The following is a 24881-nucleotide window of genomic DNA, read 5'->3' as shown; positions in this document are numbered from 1 at the left end:
TGAAAGCAAGCCATACATCACATTAGTTGATCTTTGCTTGTTTTATTATCCGTAGATCATTAATAAAGAAAGAACATCATCCAAATATTAGAATAATCTTAAGTACTTGATTTAAGTACATCGGTGTATGATCTGGTCTATTTCCTATAGGTCGAGGGTTTGAAATCTCATTTTGGTGCTTTAGACGTCCATTGTACATTCGTTTTTCATAACCTCTTAGATGGGTTTGATGGGCGATCAAAAGGAAAGAAAAGATAAGATAAAAGAGAAGAAGTATGATATGGTGGCCTTATAACTAACTTGCAATGGTCAACTAAGAGTCTATACTACTTGCATATTGATGGAATGTTACTTATACTTTTTGACTGAATATTGTCATAATAACCCAAATCAGTGCCGCTTTCTTCTCCGCCTTTAACTCCACCGATCAAGTTAGCCTACAGAACTTAACCATGCAATAGCAACTTTGATCTTGGGAATACAAACCCAATAGTCAAACTGCACACCAGTTTCAGAATGGGTTTGGCAGAAAGGTTGCATCCCTGGAACACAATCCTTGGTGCACAAGCAGTTGTTGTCAAGATCTTGATTGCACAACCTGAAATGGATTCAACCTCTTCCTACCTCAATTGACTTCAAAGCATGTAAGCCATCTGCATGAAAACTTCCAGTTTCATGCATGCCATGCCCATTTCCCTCCCTATGCTCAGGTCTTTGTGTGTCATCTCATAAATCTCGGCAGAGTTTGCTTTACTTCTCAGCCACCAACACTAAAACCCTCACACAAACCCTATAAATACCAGCCAACACAACCGGAGTGCCCTATGAGAAGCTTACATGGCTGAACTCAACAGCTCCATCATCCTTCTCCTTGTCGTACTCATCTTCACCCACCTCTTGTCATCTGCCAATGAAGTGTACAACATCGCCGAGTACGGAGCCAAGTCCGATGGCCGGACGGACTCGACCAAACCCTTGCTCGGTGCATGGCAGGCAGCATGCGGCTCGCCGGGGCCGTCGACCGTCCACGTGCCGGCTGGATCCTTCTTGGTTCGTCAGGTCACCTTCAATGGCCCTTGCAAGAGCAGCAAGATCGTCATCCGGATCGACGGCACTCTCGTGGTGGCGTCCGACCTCGGCAGGGTCGGTGAGTGGATAGTGTTTGATCACGTCGAGGGGGTGTCGGTGTACGGCGGGACCATCGACGGCCACGGCGCGTCCCTGTGGTCCTGCAAGGCCACCGGACGGAGGTGTCCCGGCGGCGCCACGGTGAGCTTTCAACCACAAAACGTGACTCTGATCTAACTGGAACTGCACTGATCGCTGTCTTCTTCGCGACGCGTGCATGCAGTCGCTGACGTTTAGGAATTCGAAGCGCATCATGATCAGTGGGCTGACGTCAATGAACAGCGAGCTGTACCACGTCGTGATCAACGACTGCGAGGGCGTCACGGTCCAGGGCGTCAGGATCATGGCGCCGGGCAACAGCCCCAACACGGACGGCATCCACGTCCAGATGTCTAGCTACGTGACCATCACGGGGGCCGTCATCAGGACCGGCGACGACTGCATCTCCATCGGCCCCGGCACCACCAACCTGTGGATCGAACAGGTCAACTGCGGCCCAGGGCACGGCATAAGGTAAGAACGTACATGCACAACCACCACGTAGCTTTTCACCCACTGAACCAGTTCGTGAGCGGTGGCAGCATAGGGAGCTTGGGGAAGGGATACGACGAGGAGGGGGTGGAGAACGTGACGGTGAAGACGACGGTGTTCACGGGGACGGAGAACGGGCTGAGGATAAAGACGTGGGGGAGGCCGAGCGAGGGGTTCGTCAAGGGAGTGGTGTTCGAGCACGCCGTGATGCAGAACGTCCGAAACCCCATCATCATCGACCAGAACTACTGCCCCGACAACAAGGGATGCCCCGACCAGGTACAGAGACTCATCCCTATCCCTTCCGCAGAAGCCATCGAGATCAGAACTAACCTCCTCTGCGGCTCGCATTCTCCGCAGAACTCCGGCGTAAAGATCAGCCAGGTGAGGTACAACGACATCCATGGATCGTCGGCCTCGCAGGTGGCGGTGAACTTCGATTGCAGCGCGAGCAACCCGTGCACGGGAATCGGGTTGCAAGACATCAAGCTCACGTATGGAAACAGGCCGGCAGAGTCGTCGTGCAAGCACGCCGATGGCACTACCTCGGGCTTCGTCGTGCCGCCGAGCTGCATATGACGATGAACTTGAGCTGATCTACATACCTACATATATATGTACCAGGAAAGTGAGGTTGAAGACTGCAAGCGGACTCACGTAGTACTGATGTCTGCTTCCGATGACACGTTTGAGTAGATCCATGTGTTGAACAGAAACTTCAGATCTAATCGTAGTAAATGGAAATTAATGGCGTGCTATCATCATTGCAGTCAACCTAATGATGTGATTTCTATGGAACATGACTCGATAAGCACGGCATGTTTACTTCATATATATGAATCGTGTGAGTCAACGAGTGATGTGGGAAAAAGGTCAGCGCTGTGAGATGGGAATGACGACATCAGATCTTTGTGCGTGTATTAAAATGTTTTCTTTGTTGATCATCATTCACACGTACACATGTTTCGTACCTGCCTTACGATCGGAGCAATGACCGAGGTGGCTCCCATGCTTCTTCCAATCAAAAGGCAGGTACGTGCATGTGTAAGCAATATGTGGGTGCCGATTCAGTGCACTACTTTTTAGCATAATTATATATATGTATGTCTCAAAATTCGTAATTTAGGCATTTATCGCTCTAAATTCGAGTATATAAATCTCCACATTTAAGTAAATGCCATCATAGTTAATTTTGACCATTAATATCATCATGTTTAATTTCAAATGATATTAAAAATTATCAAAAATATTTTATATTCCTACGAATTATTTTTTATAACTATCCTTTCTAAAATTATATTTTTATATATTTTTAAAATATTAGTAATTATGATATAAAGTTATTAGCTTTATCTTATCACGTGAAAGGTTTAAATATTTAAATGATATATACGGAAGTATACGATGGGAGATCTTTATGATTGGATGAGATTGTTGTCTAAAATGGAGTCGATCGAGTTTGATGATTGGATCTTTATGATTGGATGAGATCCTTACCAAATCATTTGATGTACACACAATGATCTGAAGTCATTATTTTATATTTATTTTCTGTCATAAGTGAATCAAACTTGCTTTACCCCTGTCTTAGAGCTTGCTTTAGCCCATACAAGCTCTTCTTTAATTTGTAGATAAAGTTCTATTTACCTTTGACTTTGAAGCCTTCTGGTTCCTCCATATAAATTTTCTCATCCAAATCCCCATGGAGGAAAGCCAAATCTACACTATCATGATTTTTATTGATGTATCAAAAGATGAATTGCACAATCAAAATACTACGAACTAGTAAAGACGGATAGAACATAGGAAAACCAAGAGAATTAGTGTAGTGTATTTTTCGTTATCAATATAATATCGGATTTAAAGAAAGAAACATATTATTTGTAGACTTGAAGTGATAAACATGAAATATCATTTTATTTTTGGATAGTTTTTTGGGTATTTTTTTGGCTTATATTCCTTTTTTTTTGTCCCTAATTCTTTCTTTTATTGGCCTATTGTCACATACCTATTTCTGCCAACGGATCCCACAGTCTTTGTGCTTCACTACTACACGGCACCGCAACTTCCCATACATTAATATCCGGTGGAGCAAAACCGCGTACCGAAATGACCGAAACACCCTCCCGAGCTGACCCCTGTCCGTAGCAACCTCGCCGCGTTGGTCGTCGTATCGCGATAAATTCGTCAACTCCATATCCAACGGTCAATATTACACCTTCGCAGCGTCGAAACTACTTTTGAACCGTTCGATCCGGCGCTTCAGGCTTCGGATCGCCCCGATGTTTTAGAGGGGCAAGCGGACGCCACGCCAAATTCCAACCCCCTCTTCGGGTGACTCTCTTTTTCCTGCCTTCCCATTCCTCAGCTTCGTTTGTGCTCGATTCCAACCCTCTCAGGCGTCGAGTGGGTGCGGATCTCTCGTCCACCTTCTTCGCCCGTTCAAAATCCCACCTTTTTGAGGGCTTGTTCCTGTAGTTGGTTCGGGATTGGGGCTCTACAGCTCGGAGTTGCGGTGTGTTCTCTGGAGGATGCTGCTCCCCTGAGGATTTCGTTGCTGGAGCTGGAGATCGAGTGATTGGATGAGGGTTCGAGTGCTTGGTGGTGGTTTGGTGAGCTGGGTTTTGGAAATTTCGGATCTCGAGGCTCGTTTCAGTGGGGAATTTGTTGCTTAGGGTTTGGGGAGTGTTTTGTGTTTGATGGGGTTCTAGGATCTTCGTGGCAGCTGAGAAATACTGGAAAATGTTCTATTCTCAGTTTATTTTGGCCAAGAAGGGGCCGCTTGGAACTATATGGATCGCGGCGCATTTGGAGCGGAAGCTGCGGAAGAATCAGGTGGCGGATACTGATATTGGCGTCTCTGTAGGTCGGTATCTCGTAATTCATCACCTACTCAAACATTTTCTCGTTTTTCTTCGCTTCTATGATTTTTGGCGTTAGTTTCTTGTGGATGCGGTAGCAACCTTTTGGTTCATACTACTGGCTTTTTGCTTCTTCAATATGCTAAGTGTTCAACAAGTACATCTAGTTTAAATAACTTGTGCTAATGTGTCGAAGCATCAGTGTGATTGGACATCCCAATTGATGATTCTGTATCCTTGGTGGTTAATTTCTTTCTCATGGGTGTATGAGTAGTAGACGGGGAATCAAGTTACTTCTCAGTTATGGCTATAGTGGATTCATGTATTATTTCTGAATCATCTTCAGTATAGTTCTGTAAAAGAAGTTCTTTTGTGTTTTTTCCTCTGTGGAACTACTATTTAGTGAAATGTACGAGTAAATTCATGAACATCATGCTTAGAAAAGGCACATAGGTCCAGTGGTGTGTATGCTCTTCTACTTGAGACTATTAATTTTAGGTGCATAAGGAATATTTACCTCAGTCATATTGATACATCTTAGTCTTGAATATCTCTTTGGTTGACAACCACTATATTGCCTTATCTGCATGGTATGATGTGCATCTTCTATTTATCCAACCATGATGCATATAGAAACTATTGAGCATGAGATTTTAAAGCTGAATGAAACAGTTTCCAGTGAGGTTATATTTGAAGGTGGAGATAGCAATAAATATATGTTTGATCAGGAGCATATTATAAGCATTATTTTTCCCTTAATGGTTTATTGGTAGTTGTCTCTTATTTCTTAAAGATAGAAAGGGTTAAAAGTTGTTAGATTCATAAATCAATGCTTAAATCATTAATTGTTTATAATAAACTTACAATGCTTTGTTGGGGAGAGATAGGAGAATCGAAAAACCAAAGAATGCCCAAAGATTAACAAATAAGTAACATACAAGAAAGTTGACGCAAGATTTAACGTGATTCGACATCTCTCTGCTGAGGTCCACAGAGAAAACCAAATTCTTCACAACAACAATAACAACAAAGCTGTAAGTCTTAGCTATTTATGGTCGGTTATATGGATCTTTTGTCGCCATTGAGATATGTAAAAAGCCATATGATTAGTTAAGTTCAGAGTACTTAAATCCTTATTTATAGTTTCATTAAAGTCTTTTTATGTCTTTCTCTACCTCTCCTCGTACCACGAACATTAATTATTTTACTTCTTTTAACTGTTGTATCCAGAGGTCTCCTTGGCACATGTCCATACCATCTTAAACCATTTTCTCTCATCTTATCTTTTATTAAAGTAATATTTATTTCACGAATAAAAATATTTTTTTATATCTTTTTTAGTAACTCCATACATCTATATCAACATTCTCATCTCGACAACATAAATTTTTTATATATATATTTTTTTAACGGCACAACACTTAGATCCATAAAGTATTGTTTGTCTCACAACTATTTTATAAAATTTTTCTTTTAATCTCAAAGGTATCCGATGATTACACAAGACTTAATATGTCCCTCGTCGTTTCAACCATCATGTTTTACTCTATGAATAATATCTTTATCGATCTCTCCATCTTGTTGAATAATTGATTTGAAATGCTTAAAGCTTTTACTTCAAGGGATTTCTTGTCCTTCCAACTTAACTATATTATCTTGTTTATTTCTAGAATCACTAAAATTATATTTTATATAATCAATTTTAGTCGTACTTAATATAGAACCTTTAGCTTACAAGGCTTGCCTCCATAGCTCAAGCTTATAATTAATTTCATTTAGGCTCTCATCAACTAGGACAATATCATCATCAAATAATATACACCAAGGAGGTCTATCATGTAAGCGACTAATAAGTTCATCCAATATCAATGTGAAAAGGCAAGGACTTAATACAGATCCTTGGTGTAATCTTATACTAATAGGAAACTCACTACACATACTCCATATGGTTCTAACACTAGTAGCTATATTATCATATATATCTTTAATAACATTAATATAATTAGTGATACACATTTCTTTTCTAAAATTCACCATAATAAATCTCTATGAATCCTATCATAGATTTTCTCTAAGTCAATAAAAACCTATATGCAAATCTTTCTTTTTCTCCCTATACTTTTTCATTAGTTGTCTTAATAAATAACTGGCTTCGATAGTTGATCTTCTAGGCATAAAACCAAATTGATTTTCGGATATATTTATTTCAAGTCTTAACCTACTTTTGATAACTCTTTCCCAAAATTTCATAATATGACTCATGATTTTGATTCCTCTATAATTTGAACAATTCTATATGTCAACCTTATTATACATTGGCACTAAAAACTATTTCTCCATTTATCAAGCATTCTTTCGAATCTCATGATTTTGTTAAATAATCTAATTAACCAAGTTATTCCTTTGTTCGGAAAACTTTTCTAGAACTCAATAGGGATACTATCAGGCCCTACACTCTTAGCTATTTTTATCATCTTTAATGTGCATCTTTTACTTCATTAGCTATAATTTTACGAATAAATTTATTATTATTAAATATATCATTATTATTTTATCATTAAATCTAAGTATTGTGTGGAATATTTGTTAAATAATTTATAAAATTAATTTTATCATCTTTTCTTAATCTTGTTATCATTAACAAGTATTCTTTGATCTTCGTCTTTAACGTATCTAATATTGCCTAAATCTTTATACTTTCTTTCCCTAGCTTTAGCAATTCGATATATATCTTTTTTACAATCTTTAGCACCTAATTTATTATAAATATTATCATAACCTTTATATCTTGCCATACTAATCATTTTTTAGCCTTTTTTAGATCTTTATATCTTTTAAATTTTTTCTCATTTTTACAAATTTTTCAATCTTTAAAACATGATCTTTTAGTAAAAATTAATTTTTTTAAACTTCCTTGCACTACCACCAACTCTCTCTTAAGGTTATACCTCTATCTTTAGTTTTACCAAGAATTTTCTTTGTTAAGCTTTTAATTTTATTAGCCATCATAGTCCAAATAATATCATTATTATCCTCATTTAAGTTTCACATCGTCTCCCTTATCATCTTATTCTTAAAAGTGCTTATATTATCATCTTTAAAATTACATCATATAGTCTTAGTAATTTTTTGTAATATCTTTTTCTTCTTCCATTTTTAACAGTAAATATCTAATACCATCAACCTATGTTGGTTCGTCAAACTTTCACTAGGTATAACTTTACAATTCTTACAAATAACTTTATTTATCTTTCTAGTGAGAAAAAAGTCTACTTAACTATAGTTGTGACCACTCTTATAAGTAATTAAATGTTCATCTCTCTTCTTAAAGTGAGTATTTACAATTATAAGATCATACGAAGTTGTACAATTCAAAACTATACCACCATCATCATTTCTCTCCCCATAACCAAAGCCCTCATGCACCCAAAAACTAAATTCTTCAATATATGAGACAAATCAATACGATGAATCACTCTCCCTTGACTTAACCCAAACCCAAGCCTTAAATCCCCTGTACACACTCTCACATAAACCTGAAGATCTCTTCTTTCAAACCCTCTCTATATTCACTAGAGAGAAACTCTCAAAGCACCAAAGTTTTCTTGCCTCTCTCTGTCACCAAAACCTTGAAATTCAAGGTGTATTTATAAGAACATATCTTAATTCTTCAAGGACTCTTCCTACGTGAATCTCTATTCTAAATTCTAATCCGTCAAGGAATTTGAATTTAATTAGAACTTGTCCCAAGTAGTTGAAACCCAATTATGACTCTTAAAATATTTACCAACCCTAACATGCTTAAGTCATTAATTGTTTATAATGAATTTACTGGAACAATGACTTTTGTCAAAATTTTAGTAATTCGACACATAAAGACAAGTAAAGTTGTGGTATAAGGTTGGACTTCAATATTTACCAGAAACCAACAGGTAACACTAACTTGCTATCTCTAGTCTTAATTTTATTGAGTCAAGTTTAAAAGTTGCAATGGCTTTGTAAGATTGATAATTGGTCCTATAAATAGTTCTTATTTCATATATTTAATTAGAATGTATGGATGCACCATATAGTTTTAATTAGCCTAACAATGACGACAAGATATATCTTAAGCTAATTGATGGCTTTATAAACTCATTTATAAGAAGAATGTTGACCAAGTATTAGATTGAGTATTTATGTAAAAAAGTACAGGAATTACCTCTAAAGTTGTTGAAAATCAACATAACGATAGTTAATTTGAAGATCTTTGTGGAGACGTTTGATTACCTGTCTTAGGAAAGCACATACAACCATGAGAAGTATGTTGCTCAACCATGATACCGATTAGTTGTGTAGAAATACAGACTTACACCTCTTTGGTATTAAACATGAAAATAAGATCCTGATGCCGGCATCCAAATCAGCCTCTGGAGGAATATGTGTTTCTAGCATGTGTTATGGTATGAATATCAAAGAATTCAATTTCAGTTACAATATCCTTGCTGGTTCATGGCCGGACCACTATAGGTCCGATCTGTGCTAGTGCATTGTGTATCGGTAAATTAAAACATACCATGATATTGTCAGGGGAGGGACAAGGAAGAAGAGGAGGGATAGCTGTATCGGAGTGAGCGTGTGTAGTGATGAGCATGCGGGCAGTGGGTAGGCAGCAGGATTGCATGTGGGCAGATGGCATGTGGATGGTGACAAGAAGACTCGCAACTCCTTGCAAGGAGTCATGTCAGGAGCCCTAGTGCAGGGTAAAGAAAAGAAATATATTATATATAGAGAGAAAACTTAGCTGCTGGCACGTGGCAGATTGCTCGATTTTACGCAGATGCCTAAACTCGTAAGGACTGCGTTTTGATATTGCACTATGCCCTTTCTGCAACCTTATTGCCCACCTTGCACATCTTTCTGTTTCTGCTTGCACAACCTCATCTGCTATCCTTTTTCTCTCTGATCAACAATAAGGGGGCTGTAGCTGACAAAATGAGAAGTTAGAAGACAGGAAGTTGATTCTATTGGGTATCAGGTCCATCTTGCAACAAACTTTAATTGTATATCTAGACAAGATAAATGACAGAAGTAAAGCATCTACTACTTCTGGACACCCATTCTCCCGATTTGACTTTGAAAAGTATCAGAGAAGTTTCTACTCCAGAAGTCATGACACTCATGGGAATTTCTTCAGATCACTTCCTCTAGCAATAAAATCCAAAGAGGGAAACTGTCTCATTAGATGCCTTTAGTTACTCTACCAACTGTATAAGATAAATGGTCAGCATGGATGGTGAATAGGAACTGAATAAATAAGTTCCCATTATAAATCAGTCCATTAAGAGATCTAACTTATTTCATCTTGAATAACAACTTGTCTATATGTTTTATTTTTAAATCAGAATTAAAAAGTAAATATGTGATACTCTTAGTTGGAATTTTGGAGTAAACTTTGTCAGAAAATCGACCGTAGGTTAAATTGCAGTGTCTTCTGTACAGTAGGGGTGGGCAAAATATCATTTGATGTGCAATTGCCATTTTGTCTACCAATACACTAAAGGTTAGCATGGTAGGACATGGTCCTTATGCTGACCGTTAAAGACCAATTACATTGCTGTGGTTGTGTTGCCACCCCGTTGGTGTTGCATGAAATCCTGCATTGGTACATAAAACAAGGCATATTGATTAGTATATTTCAGTAAGGCCAGTATGACAATTCTTTGTACAAATTTCTGGATGTTTTCTTTTATTTTTTTTCTGTTCTTTTTGCACTCTGAACTTTTAGCTTTGTTTGTATTTGATGCAAATTCAATTCTTTACGTATAGTTATCTGAGATGGATCAGGTTAAGGGATTGAAAGTCTGATTTACTCCTAGAAGTCGCACATGGAAATGCCTTGAGGAGCACAAATATCATCGCGAAGTTTTTTCTTTTAATCTTCTCAACTATCTGATGATTTTAAGAAACTGATTTTGAGCAGCGTTAACAACTTACATTTACTTTGGCTATGTATTTTATTGTGTTATCCTTCTTTAATTAGAGAACTGATACATAAAAAATTTTATGCTTGCTTTACTGTTTTTAAGAAACTGATTTTGAGCAGCCTTAACAACTTACACTTACTTTGGTTATGTTGACTACAATAAACTGATATCCTTTTTGTCTTTCCAATCTCGTTCTTAAAAATCCTTAATGCAGATTCAATACTTTTCCCTGAAGCTCCAATAGCACTTCGGTTATCAAGTCATCTGCTCCTAGGTGTTGTGAGAATATACTCTCGGAAGGTGAACTATCTCTTCCATGACTGCAGTGAGGCTTTGCTTAAGATAAAACAGGCTTTCAGATCGACTGCGGTGGATCTTCCTCCTGAAGAATCTACTGCACCTTATCATTCCATCACTTTGCCAGAGACTTTTCACCTTGATGATTTTGAACTGCCTGATAGTGCAGGGTCGGTATTGGCTTCCTGTATTCTTGTTGCATTTATCTTTCAACACCAAAATAGTGCCTATTATTGCATAATTATTTTCCTGTGCATTCTTCTATCCCCACTTTATCCTAGTCGTGGTGTTAATGTAAGTTTTACTTTGATGATTTGGCAGTGATTTTGTTGATCATCATGTCAGTACAAAAGAGCAGATCACACTTCAAGATACTATGGATGGCACGGGATATTCGACATTGCAATTTGGATTGGATGGTTTGCATCTGAATCATCTCAATAGATTGGGTTGTACAATTTGACTTCATATTTCCTGTTAAACTAAATGAAGTTCTATTGTTTTTTCTTCGAACAGAAAGATTTGGTGATGGTAATGCTTCCCAGATTCGTTTAGACCTTGATGAGGTAAATTTCATGTTTTGAATGTCTGTCTCTGCTTGCACAAACACCCATCCATCTTGGTTATACTGTGATGAAAAAAAGTAGATCTTTCCCCTGTAGCTGCCAGTTAGGTAGTGCCATTACTCTCATATAAAGTAAAACATGATTCCATATGGTTTTAGAGCTAGATGTTATAATAGAAAGAGGACCCTAGTGGAGTGAATTCAAATAATTTCTGTAAATTGTAAAGATTTAATGGTTATTAGTACATGTAAACACTTACAAGCAAAATCTATGTAAACATCTATTGACAACTCAAATTTTCATATATTCTATGGTTCAAATCTGGCATAGAGGTTGCAGTCTTCTCGAGTGCATCATGTGATGTGATGATTAATAGGTCAAAAGAACTACGAAAATTGGCTTTCTCACTGCTTGGTATACAAACAAGAAATTTCTCTCATCTTGTCATCTATATAATAGCTGGTAATAGCTGGGGTTGAGATCTGAACCATATTCTTTGTTCTTTTATAGTAGTGCTTACAATGGCTGGGTTTGATTGGTCGAGGTCAAGTAGTAAGACTACCTACGGTCAACCTTGAGGGAAGTGCCACCATGTCAAACTTCACTAATGGAGAATTGTCCTATACAATGAACTGGTCAGATTGGTTAGCCCTGGTGGAATTTGCTGGTTGAGGTGGATTCTCTTATTCTGGAGAATAAGTCGATTAGCTTGTGTAGTTCAGAAAATTTGTTTTAATTTAAATATGATTGACCTACTAATAGTTCTAGATTGACAAGCACTTATACCAATGGTTGATATGTTGACTTGTGTCCAACTTAAATTGGTTAGAAACGTGCTGAGTTGGTTTGTCTTGATCGGTTGGTTACAACCTAATAAAGCAATGGGGATAGACATAGTCATGACATGGATCAACATGATGCAATATAAAAGATACAATAGGGTAAGTCTGAATACATTTACCTTCCCGAACCTCCACATGACCAATCACCTTGAGCACTGACCAGCCTTTTTCTTGCCATTGTTTACATGTGAAGTTATGGCCAATTTGAATATTTATAATTATGACTTGTAAATTAGGATAAGCATAATGGCTGTTCTCATAAATAAAAATCAACCATAGTTATTTTAAATGCATATGTAAAACTCTAAGGAAATTACTTACATTGGAATAAGAGTTCAAGCCAAATACAGAATATATAAAAACTAAAAGGTGTATATGATATGCCATGTCCTATATGTTTTGAGACATCTGAACAAATTGTGACACAGGACAGATGTGGCTAATTCTTGAAGTGCTTTATGCTTCATAATCATAGTTTGGAATTATTTCCTCTAAATTATAGAGTTATTGTGTATTTATATACTTTTCATGCAAAATCAGGTCTGTAGCTTCCATGGTTCACCTTATGCCAGTTGGATGCCTTGTGGAAAATATGTTGTTTCCAACATATTACCTTGTTAATATCAAGGTGCTTGCATTTCTAGTGTTTAGTATTTGGAATATGGATAAATAAGATGGTCCTTACTCTTTTTATGCTTCAATCTAATCACTCTTGTTCGATATGTTTCTTCGATATTAACTTGGAAGTAGAAGATTGTTGTACGTTGCCAAGTTCATTTAAAGGATTTCAATAGGCTCTTGCCTGTGTTTGTGTTTTGTCAACTACAGCATTTGAAATTCCTAGGCACAAGAAATTATGTAATTTGAGGACCTTCTGCATTTTAATTAGTCTATCACAAAACGGACTGCAGAAAAAGCACTTGGATAATGAAACTTTTATGGGTTTGATGTGCTTTTTGGTGCATGCATACAAAAGTTCAACAAATTGATGCTTTTGTATGATCAATCATATCAAAATATGTTTTCAGTGTGTCAAAACTTCTTTTGTTCTCATTTAAAGTTGCACAAATTAGAAGCACAAAAAACATATGAATCATATTCTTGCTATCTTTAAAAAAAAAATGGAAGAAATTTCTATTATATTAAACAGCGTACAAGATGTTCAATTATATTCTTGCTATCTTTTTGCTGGCAGGACTTGTTCTTGGAGGATAGTCATCCTTCTTCTCAGCTTGCTTCAAGTAATGTTGCACCTGGTGAATGGTAAATTCTACTGCTGAAGCCTTTAGTACTTAACTAATTAATCTATTTTTTTTAGTTTCATCTTCCATCTTGCTCTTTTTTTATGAATCATCCAGTTTACACATTTTTGCCTTCTTTAGTTCCATGAGAGTGTTATCATAATATTGGTTGGCAACTTGGCATCTGTTTGTTCTGTCCTATCCTACTGATGCTACTATATATTGATTCATCTGTCAAATTTGAAGCCTTTATAGGTGCATTTAGATCTTCTGGTTGATTGTAAGATAATAGATTATATTATTGAGATATACATTTGTTAATTAGCTAAAGTTATAACATATACTCTTTTTGAATAATTTGTTCAAAATGGTATTTTCTTTTCGTCTTCATGTTGTTTTCATGTGTTCAGACTTCAGATTTTCCTTTAATGGTTTACTGGAAGTTCATGTATACAGTACTTTTTACTTGAGATGTTTTACTTTTACTTAGATACTGGTCTAGTGGAAATGTGACTGCTATTGAATTTTGCTTAATGTTTAAGGTTGATATTCTTCATGTGGCTTGACCTTGAAAATGTTTAATCATGTTTTTCATTATTGTATATATGTCTTGCTTCAGTGCTGTGCACCAGGGTCAATCTTCATCCTCTATTCCTCTAACTCAGATGGATATTGACCATGACCAAAATGGTTTAGTTGAAGATATTGATACTGAAGCAACAAAAGAACTTTCTAATTCGCATGAGAGGCATACTCATCCAAGTATACTATATATGAAAAAGAATGACATATACAACATTCAGACTCCTGATCTCAATGAAGTCTTTTCTCCAAACGATCATGTTGAAGGGCCTTCTGCAGCACCAAGTCAAAGTTTTGTTGGATCAATTGCTGATGGTGTCCCGACACCAGATCTGGCTGAATGTCCTCATGCTCCTCCAACTCCTGGTTTGATGGAAGAGATGTTCTTGGGTAACATGCATGAAGGTCCTGCTTTGAGTCCCCAGACGAAACCTTCATCATCTTTTGATGAAGTCCTCAAGCATGGAAATTCTAACTTGCAGAATGGACATCCAGATTCAGTGACTGACAGTGGTGTCATGCCTGAGGTGACTGTGGCCCCTGATTCAGCAAATATTGTACAAGTAGTTGTTTCCCCTACTTCAGAACTAGTTGAACATAAAGAACAGGTAACTGCAACTGTTGAAACTGAAATGGAATGTCAACAGAAGAATTCCAGTGATTTGCAGAATGGATATGTTTGTAGCGAAACAAAAGACGTAACAGTTGATGAACAAATACAAGATAATGGAGAGGCCATGCCTCCTGAAGTAGCTCAGATTGAAAGTTTAGTATCTTCCAATGCCTCATATGAAGAATCAAATTCAAAAGCTCATGTGGACAGATCTCAAGTTGATACTGAAGTAGCCATTAGCAATTCATGTGGGGTTGAAGGTCAGCCATCAGGTTGTTGCAGTACAGAACATGTAGAAGACGTGAACCCTTCCCTCAATGGAGATGCTTCTGCACTTAGTTCAGATTTTCATTTGAGATCCTTTACCTCAGAAATCAATCAAGTCAAAATACTCTCTGCACAAGATAAGACTTCAGCACAAAACATTTGTGGAGTTTCAATTGAAGAACCAAGTGTTCCTTCGCAAACACCAGGGCAAGAGAATAAGCTGCATGATAGTGAATCTTCATTTGAGTTGCAAGGTCTGTTGTCAGATGTTGACTTCTTTCTTACCTGCTATATTCTGATTTTGTAAAGAATGGATGTCTAAGCTGTTTCTTTTTATTTTTCAGGCAAAGATTCTAATGGTGCTAATACTACAGATGCTGATCTGGAGGTAAGGGAAAACCCCCAAGATGTACTGACAGGATCTGCTGTAGACGTTAGCAACACAGATGAGTTATTGGCTGATCTATCTCAAAAAGACACCCAAAAGAATCAGTTGAACTGTTCTTTGAGTTCTGAATTCCCTGAACCTGAAAAGATGCTCTTAGCTTCTACTGGAGATGTTGACCATGCAAATGAGTTAAGCCAGGTAACTGAAGAAAAGGGAGTCATAGAGTCTGATGGTAGTGTTAACAGGATCACAAGTCTCTCTGGGAAAAAGCGCCGTCCGATGGAGACTATATCAGCTTTGCAAAATGGTAGCTCAGGGAAAATATATGGAAGGTCACGATTGAGAAAAAACACTGAATATGTTCCTGATGATGATGATTTGTTGGCATCTATATTAGGTACAACAATGATTTTTTGTTTTGCCTGGATTATGTTTTCGTTTTATGTTTATGTACATACAAAAGATCAAACATGGTGCTAAAATTCCATCTGAATTACTACATATCCTCATTATTGAAAGTCTTAAGCAATATTATGTTTATGTCAGTTGGGAAAAAGACTCCACTTTTGAGGATAGGGTCTACACCTCCCCATAAGGCAACTTCTCCAAAACGTCCTCGATTGGCACCAAGATTGTGCATGCCAAAGAGGAAGGTGCTGTTGGATGATACTACAGTCTTGCATGCTGAGTATGTTATCTTGCTTTATTTTTCTTTGTCTATATTATCCTTTTCTGTGTTGCTTTAACCATACTAAAGGTACTTTTTACAGAATGTTTTGTGGAAGATTGATGTATGTTCATATATGAAAATCTCAAAAAACTGAAACATCATAAAGTTGTTATTAGAGTTTTGGTAATACATGTTCTGGTTTTTGCTGGCTTGTCATGAAATGCATATCTTATTCTTTTCCCATTACTTTGTAGGTACTAGTTGAAAATGTTCCTCCAAAAGGACACTGGGGAAAGAGTTGAAAGATGACCTTAGTTACTATGAAGTTTTTAGTAAACAAATGCCTTGGATTTTACTGTGTTGTCATGAGTTGATGTCTGACATTTTCCATTGTGGATTTTTTTAAAAAATGCACTTCCCAGCTAAGAGATGGGAGTTACAGGAGAATGTGAAAGGAGATAAGTGAGAAGGTTATGCTAATAATATTGACACAGCTAAAGTAATATTTAGAAACCATTTGAGAGCCATACTTGACTAGATTTTTTATTGAAAGCTTTGTCTACATTAGATTTCTGACTCACCTTTTAAAATCAAGGTCTCAAGTACTATCTTCAATCTGTAACCGTACTTTTGTGACAGACAAGCTTAATAACATTAAAACAATTAACAGTTTTTTTTTGTTTGAGTGTTTTTTGCTCATTTTGCATGATAATATTTAGAAAGAACAAAAAAAGAAAAGAAAAGAAAAAACAGTAGAAAAATGCAATATAGTGGCATTCTGTGCAGTGACTCATATTTTCTGTGTCATTCTCTACATTTATAATTTGTTTGGAAGTTGCACATTTAATTGGCAAATAGCCAGGTAACCTTGGAACTGAACAACAGATGGATCAATATGACACTGGTATGGGGTGGCATGTTGACACTTGGAGGGGAGGAGTAGGAGGAAGTGAAACGAAAGGGAGGAAGAGGAGGAGGAGGTGGTGAAGAAGCAGGAAATGAACTCGCATGAGGCAGGCCAGGCTAGGAGGAGGCAAAGGTGTTAATGCAATAGTGATGATGAGGAGTAGGAGGTGTGGAGGGGGGAGAGAAAACCTGATACAAAAAGAGAAGACAAAGAAAATTAAAAAAAAAGAAAAGAAAATTTGGTTCTGATGGAAGGCTTACCAACAATACAGTTCAATACCAGTCTGTTCATTGTCCGGGAAGTCTGTTACAGGGAGTTCATGGCTGGAAGCTTGATTTCGGACTGAATCAGGCGAAATAATCTGGTCCACAAGTCAATTGGCTGTCAGACCATTAAATACTGGCCCATACAGACTGCTACAAGCTGAGTTTTTAATCCATGCCTAGCCTAATAGCCAAGAGGTTGAATAGATTCCTAGGAAATAGTTCAAATGATGTAATTAATGTGAAGTTGCTTCTATCTTTTTAAGAACTATATATGTTTCTAGACTTTGGCATTCATTAGAAAATTGACTATGAGTATAACCATTTTGGACACATGGTGGATGAATGATAATTTGTACATTGATGTTGGGTCTTAAATGAAAAGAGTTGATGAATGATACATACCATTATTGACTTAAGCAATCAATAGCTATATATGTGTCTCTTACACATTGTTTATGTCATTGGTATATGTTTTACATTAAGCTATATGTAAAATCAAAGTGCATGTGTGATTATCTGGGCAAGTTTAGGCTAAATATTCTTCAACAGTCATTTACAGCCTGCCAACTTCTGGCAAGAATAATGCTGTTATATACTGATATTTGTTCCAGTAACACACACACACAGATATATATATATATATATATATATATATATATATATATATATATATGTATATATATTGTTTTGAGTTGTTCATGGATACTATCAGGAACCATGATAAAGTTAGACAAAGCTAGTATATGCAACTAGCATGAATGAGAGAGCTAACATGTAGGTCAGTCATCAGTACTCATTTAGATATACATGCTATTGTGTGCATGAGCTTAGACAAGACAAAAATTTCATGTTTCGATTGAGTAATACATGGGGTACTAAATTGTAGGTGATCACCTTATTATCTATAAAAATTGGATTGATCCTGAAGTTGGTACAAAAGGTTGGAGTAGTATGCAACATGTGGTACGAATTAAGAACATTTCAATGAAGAATGCATAACCATAAAAAATTTCCAAATCAGAAAAAATAGAGAATTTTTTTCATCTGTATTGATTTCAACTTAGCCAATAAATAGTTTTGGTGCAATTGAAAGAATCTATTCTTTCTTCCTTATGCAGTGCAATAAGGCAGCAGCTAATGAATACTGAAGACATACGACGCATGCGCAAGAAGGCACCATGTACACGTCCTGAAATTTGGATGATTCAGAAAAGTTCACTAGAAGATGAAATTTTCAATGAACCTATGATGACTGGTAAAGACTTTCTGCAGCTTTTATTAAGATCTTAATTATCTTAACCACTTCATTTTCCTGTGGTTGATGTTTGATGTTGATTTAAACATTGCTGAAAGGTGTGAAGGTCTATTGTTGCTAACTGGAAGCATCTTCTTTTAGTTGTGATGTAGACCTATATTCAAATTTGGTTATTACTATCTTTCCAGTGTTTTTGTGAAAAATTGAAACCTAAACTGAATAATATAATTGAAACTAACCTGCATTCTGAGTAAACAAATCAATCAAAGATCAGTATAAGTGGAATATGATGTTTTCCTGCATTGCATCAGCTGTTTGAGATGCCAGTTTTCTGGATAATTCTAATTGCATTGTCTGGTTTCATCTGTTATGAAGATTTAAACTACAATTTTAGGTCTTGAAATGCTACGTTACACACTATAGCGTGTGGTTGATCCACACAACGGTCTTAAAGTATGTTAGTCTGATTTTTGGTTCACATCACAATTTGAAATTCTAACTAAAACCTATGGGATAATTCATCATGGAAATATAATGTTTATTTTGTAAAATGCAGGGCAACTACTGCCAAGTGTGCCTTTTCTGTTATACACATGATAGAACCAGAAGATGCAACTTTAAGATGACAAGAAATGTTTTTTAGTGGTTCCTACCTGATATCACAACCTTTGAACTTTTTCATACCTTTCTATATCCATCCACTACCAATCCTTTTTGTTATGTAGCTGATGGAGTGATGGAGAACATGAGCAGCTTGCTCATCGTATATGTGATTTCAGTCGGACATCTATATTTTCATTTTTTTCCCCATTGTATTGTACTTGCGTCCCCTCTTTTTCATGCCATATGTGAATTTTTTTATGCTTTTTGATGAGAGACCTATGAGCATCTCTATATATCTTCTCTCTTGGGGTTGGCCTCATCATGATTTAGGAATAATAGTTGTGACACATTCTTTTACATGAAATTTAAACTATAATAACTTTAAATTTTATTGTTAATTAGAGTTGGCATATAAGTTGCTAGTTTAGTTTAGACATGGGAGTGTTGATTGCCAATGTGACACCAAGAGAATAGTTGAATTGTATAAAATACCAATAGAGCATGTCAAGAAGGTGAGGCCTGGGATTACATGGGTAGAAAGGTCTTGTACATATTATTCTGGGCCATTGTAGAAATTGAAATAGGTGAAAATTAAGCTCAAACACTGAAATGGTTGGTACAGTCACAAGCATCACAGAGATACATATTTAAGGAGCTTTGACCAAAAAGGGCGAGTGAGACATTGTTGAATTCTACTTGGTTGCTACTCAATATAAACCTGGTTTATTAATGTAAAACCTGCTTGGGTTTGGGTAGTTTTAGACTTCAGGCACCATGTGCATACTGGGAATGCCAAAGAATATATATTTAATTTAACATAAAGCTACTGGGTTCTAACTTAAGTGTTCGGCTCTTGTCTTGAGTTCCATTTTATTCTGACTGTTCTGCATATTACCAGAACCTTTACTATTTCAGTGTTCCTCTCAATATGTGGTACTAGTAAAACATCAATTCCTTGTTGAAGATGATAATATGATCTGTAATACTTCTTTAATGACTTCTGGCATCCTCAAACCAGTGTTTATGTAATCTGCTTGTGTTTCTACTTTCAGGTATATCATCCATAATGAACGACTTACACACCCGAAGATATGATCCTGAAACTACCCGAAATTATTCCTGTGGTAAGCAACTAAAGCATTTGATCTCTGAAAACTTGAAATTTGTTAGGAAAACTAATAACATAGTAATGGCTGAGCTAAGCTATACTCAATCATGCCAGAAAATATTGATGGTCAAATGCAAGGACCATCTCATGTTTCTTTAACAGCTGAGGTGCAGAGCAGCACGAGCAAGAACGGATGTGATGATCAAAAGCATTCTGTACCTTTCCTGCCTCTGCTGGAGCACTCAGGTAATGATGGATCATGTATGATGTTGCCGACAGAAATCAATAATGGTAAAGATGCTGGAGTTGGTACTCCCATGCCTTCAGCTGCACCTTCTAGTGAATATGAGGTAATGGCCATTGATTCTACAGCTGGTGAGATTTCTTTTAATATTACCAGCTGCTTTATTCTCTGGAAGAATGACAATACACACATATCCTTTGCAGCAGCCTAGAGATGGTTCTTCTGTGATGAATGATGAGGCAAAACATTTCACTGAAAATGATTCTACAATAGATTTAGCTTCTGCTGGTGGTGATTCCAAGGACAGGATGGTTGATAACAATGCACTTGCAATTGCGGATGATGATCATATAATGCATATTGAAGAAGCTCATGCCTCCAATGATGCATCCACTGTGGACAGAGGAATGGGGCCGCCAGATGCTATAACCTCAAGTGACCCGCAAGATATGTGTGCTGTTGCGGAGGCTAATGGTGAGGCATTGATCTCTGAGCTCGATAATGTTAACCGTGAATCGGAGGGACATTTGGTAACTGATCCGGTTCCTGGAACTGATGATCGTATTATAGAAGGAGAAATAGTGGGTGCAAAGGTGGAGAATGAAGAGAAATTGATGCATGAGGGAAACCTTATCAGTGATGTTATATGTTCTGAAAGGCTTGAAACGGTTTCTTCATCTCCGAGTCAGATAAATAATGAGAGTGGAAATGTTCCATCAGCCATAAGAGAAAACTCTAGCTTTCAGGAATTTATCCCAGATGGTGGTATAATTGTTGAAAGCACTCCCATGGATTTGGTTACTGGAAAAGAGTGTAGCGTAAGATCCTGTCTCATTTACTAGTTTTATACTGATGCAATAGTTATCTGTGATTGTAAACTTTTTTTTTTTTTTACCATTTAGTGACAACAAAATGTGCCATCAATAGTGCTCCCAAATCTTCTGTTTATTTTTTTTCTGTTAATTGATTTTCTACTTTTGTCCAGGACTTTTGCAGCACAATTGATGGTAATGATACAGGTAGTTTTCTATTTAATTTCTGTTAGTGCAACATCTATCAGTTTTGGATATTGTGATTTTGAATATTATATCAGATAATGTTAAATCCTCTGCATCATTTATGAGAGCTACACTTGATAAATGCAGAATCAGTCCTTTTTGTTTTCCTTAACCATAATCACAGATAACCAAGTCTTGCAGTTATTTTGGATTTTCCCTTAAAACTGATTGCCTTATTTCATTGATCTATATTCTTTAAAGTCTCCTGCTTGGATCGAGATGTGATCCAATGTAGTTTTAGAATTTTGTTCTGATTAGAGGATGATACTGAAGCCTACTGACTTTGGTATGCAAGCATCCTATTGCATGCAACCTGCAAGTGGTCCTACAGCCTTTTCGCTGATCTATGATCATGACTTTATGTCTATTCCCCTTAGTAACATCCCATGATATCATGAAATACTGTATGCTTCAGGTTTAAGGATCCATAAATTTATTTAGTTTTGTAGTGGCTGATATAGAGATATGTCTTTTTCATTTTTTGGAAGTTACAGACTTGTAGCAGTAGCAATCAGCCTTTCTGACCTCAAATTGGTGTCTGTATGACCAGTGAGAGGTATCTGAGGTTTCGTCTATAGAAGTCTGACGACACTTCAATGATACACATCCTTGGCTTGAGAGGAAGTGAATTGTGTAGGAGATTACCTACCATATATACTGCATTATAAACAAGTATTTCCAGCAATATGAGGGCTGCAGTGACTTTCGAGTCATCTGAAACATAGGCATGAACTTTGAAAATTGCATTTTTCTTATATAATTTATGTTGTGTGAGTTTTATGGTCTACAAAGAGCTGGATTGACATCTTTTATGCAGTGTACTGATTCACTATTCAAATTTGTGCTCATATTTCTAAGAAGATAGTTAATTGTGCCCAAGCTGACTACAGTGGAGATTATTCATAAATTTATCTGCATCTATCTAACCTTATTTTATCTACCTTTGTATTAGAGTTTCTTAATGTAGATGATGAAATCGATTACCATGAAGGAGATGACGATGTGCCCAATGCTGAAGGTGGATCACTCGAAAACAGTGGTTGGTCTTCAAGGACAAGGTAAATCTTTGGTCAACATTTTTTTTGTGTTTAGTTACATTGGCAGTGATTTTCTAAAGGGAGAAAATTATTGGTGTGGATGTTACAGAGGTGTAGCACGGTACCTGAAAATTTTGTTTGATGAAGAATTTGGGCGTGGGAGAAAATCTGTTGCTATGGACCAGCTTATAGCAGGCAAAACTCGCAAAGAAGCATCAAGAATGTTCTTTGAAACCTTGGTATGCTAATCCCCTCTCCTCGTCTTTCTGACATTTTGAATGCAAATTGGCCTATTATGTTTGAATGATTTTTTGCCAAAGCAAATGGTTAGAAGTGCGAATGCTTATGTGTTTAGTATCTGTCATCATGAAGCAAGCCTTACCACTTTACTGGTTACTCGGGTTAAATTAGCATAGGATTACAGACTTTAAGACATCATTGTCTCTTAATTATGGATGATTAATCAGAGAAATAATGAGAAAGGCTGAAACATCACGAAACATTAGGGCTGCTCTGGCAATGAAACATACAAACTAGTTACAATAACAATGCAACTATGAGCTTCCAGTTAATCATGCCAAGATTCATGGAATGAGACCATCCTTCTAATAAGTTAACTATTCTCTCTCTTCATGTGTCTCTCTTTTCTTTGATGTGAATGTCCATCTTTGCAGGTCCTGAAAACAAAGGATTTTATTCAAGTTGAACAAGAGAGGCCTTCTGATTACATCACCATTAGACCTAGATCAAAGCTTCTGAAGGCAGAGTTCTAATAACGGATGAGGGGTTGCATGTCATTTGAATGTACTTTGAGCTTTATGCTTCTTCCAGATGCTTACTCCACCCTTATTTGTTGTCAAGTTACCTCATTTATAAAATAATGTTTTTGTTATTTCCCTCTTTTCTCTTTTATGATCTCTTAGATGGGGTGGAGTTTGTTGCTGTATCAGTACACTAAATATATCTTTGTATTTATATGTGTAAATTAAATCATCTCATGTTGGTATTTGGGTGTATAGCATTTGCAGCCAGAAAAGGTTACTAGTATTGTTGATAGACCATCTACTTATAACCCAGACAAAGTACTACAAGAAAGTTTGAGATTTGAAGCATTGGCTCATCCCACATGTAAAAGCACAGATTGGATCCAATTGATGGTTAAGTCAACTTGGATTAGATTTTGTCAAGTTGCAGTTTGGAAACTTTTAAATGGTAATTAAAAATATTAAGCCATAATTGTTCGTGTAATAGTAAGTCAGGGCTATGAGTATTATCTTTGTTGTTTGGTTTGGTGCATTGTGTTTATTTAATTTTATTTGGAATGAGTGTAAGCCTAAAGATTATGTTATTATTATATGAAAAATTTTAATATCAAAATTTGAAATTAAATAATAAAATATTTAAATTTATGATGTGTATTTTTTGATATCATTTAAAAAGTTTTTATCTAATCTACTGGTGTATTATCGTCGGATTCGAAAGTTATAGTGATATCAATATGTAAATTTTTTTTTAAATTTATCCTTCACAATATTAAAAGGAGATATAGGAAGATTTATAATTTTTCAATCAGAACGTATTCATGCATTTACGTATCTAAATATTTGTGTTGTTTTTAGAAGGTCTTATTTTTTTTATAGACGAGAGTAGAGGATTTAGGATAAATAATTATGAGAATCCCTTCTATTAAGAATCTTCGGTTATCAAATTTAATTATCTACGAATTATGATTACGTTAATAAAATATGTAACCCTTTGAATTTTTTTAGATAAATTATAAAATATTCATAAATAGTCCTTAAATATAATTTCTTTTTATGTTAATTGAAGATCCTATAGGACAATCCTAAATATGTAAATATCTTAAATTAGATTTTCTATCAATCCATAACTCAAAAGAAGATGAAATTAATTTATTAAGAATCTTATTCAAGATATACATAATTATCCTTAGAGCTTCTCCTTATATTGATTCGAGTACAAAAAATAATCCATCAAACTCCTAACCATATCCATAAGAGTACGATTTTACCTTTCAGTAATCCTATTATGTTGTGACACATATCATAAATCATACTAGTACAAATATCCTACTTTTTAAAAAATCTAACAAAAGAATTAGAATTATGATTGGATTTATTATAACTGTCATAAAATTTATCTCTCCTATCAGGTTTGATAATTTTGACTTTTCGTATCTAATTGTCTCTCGACTTCATTTATGTACACTTGTATTAATAATTTGAGACCTTACATGAATTAAATATATATAATCATATTTTAATATGTTATCTATAAAGGTAATAGAATGTCTCTTTTTACAAAAATAAAAACATGAAGTGACTCACAAGTATAAAAATATATAATCTCAAGGAGTGTATGAAATTATATTTTATCTCAATAAGCATATATCATCCCAAGTCACATAGTACGTAAAAGATAAAACTTAGA

General features: G+C 36.1%; 2 protein-coding genes across 4 annotated transcripts; both read left to right on the top strand.

Annotated features, from left to right (window-relative positions):
• The first annotated feature begins 818 nt into the window (after positions 1-818).
• On the top strand, positions 819-2420 carry LOC103971152 (polygalacturonase). Its single transcript, XM_009385110.3, has 4 exons — positions 819-1269; positions 1352-1641; positions 1710-1938; positions 2020-2420. The coding sequence occupies exons 1-4, from the start codon at positions 838-840 to the stop codon at positions 2236-2238; spliced, it is 1170 nt and encodes a 389-aa protein (XP_009383385.2). The 5' UTR covers positions 819-837; the 3' UTR covers positions 2239-2420.
• Positions 2421-3994: 1574 nt separating this feature from the next.
• On the top strand, positions 3995-23446 carry LOC135582978 (sister chromatid cohesion 1 protein 4-like). 3 transcript variants are annotated; one of them, XM_065154333.1, is made up of 16 exons: positions 3995-4525; positions 10701-10953; positions 11105-11202; positions 11300-11349; positions 13387-13454; positions 14052-15148; positions 15239-15679; positions 15829-15970; positions 18244-18380; positions 20036-20107; positions 20206-20441; positions 20542-21153; positions 21321-21354; positions 22346-22451; positions 22540-22669; positions 23105-23446. In XM_065154333.1, the coding sequence occupies exons 1-16, from the start codon at positions 4402-4404 to the stop codon at positions 23201-23203; spliced, it is 3699 nt and encodes a 1232-aa protein (XP_065010405.1). In that variant the 5' UTR covers positions 3995-4401; the 3' UTR covers positions 23204-23446. The 3 variants fall into 3 exon arrangements, with proteins under 3 accessions (XP_065010405.1, XP_065010404.1, XP_065010406.1); XM_065154332.1 differs by having other exon boundaries at positions 20539-21153; XM_065154334.1 differs by having other exon boundaries at positions 4251-4525; positions 20254-20441; positions 20539-21153.
• Positions 23447-24881: the final 1435 nt, after the last annotated feature.

The sequence above is a fragment of the Musa acuminata genome, chromosome BXJ3-6 (genome assembly GCF_036884655.1).
Source record: "Musa acuminata AAA Group cultivar baxijiao chromosome BXJ3-6, Cavendish_Baxijiao_AAA, whole genome shotgun sequence".
Lineage (NCBI taxonomy): Eukaryota > Viridiplantae > Streptophyta > Magnoliopsida > Zingiberales > Musaceae > Musa > Musa acuminata.
This window is presented reverse-complemented; position numbering and strand designations above follow the sequence as displayed.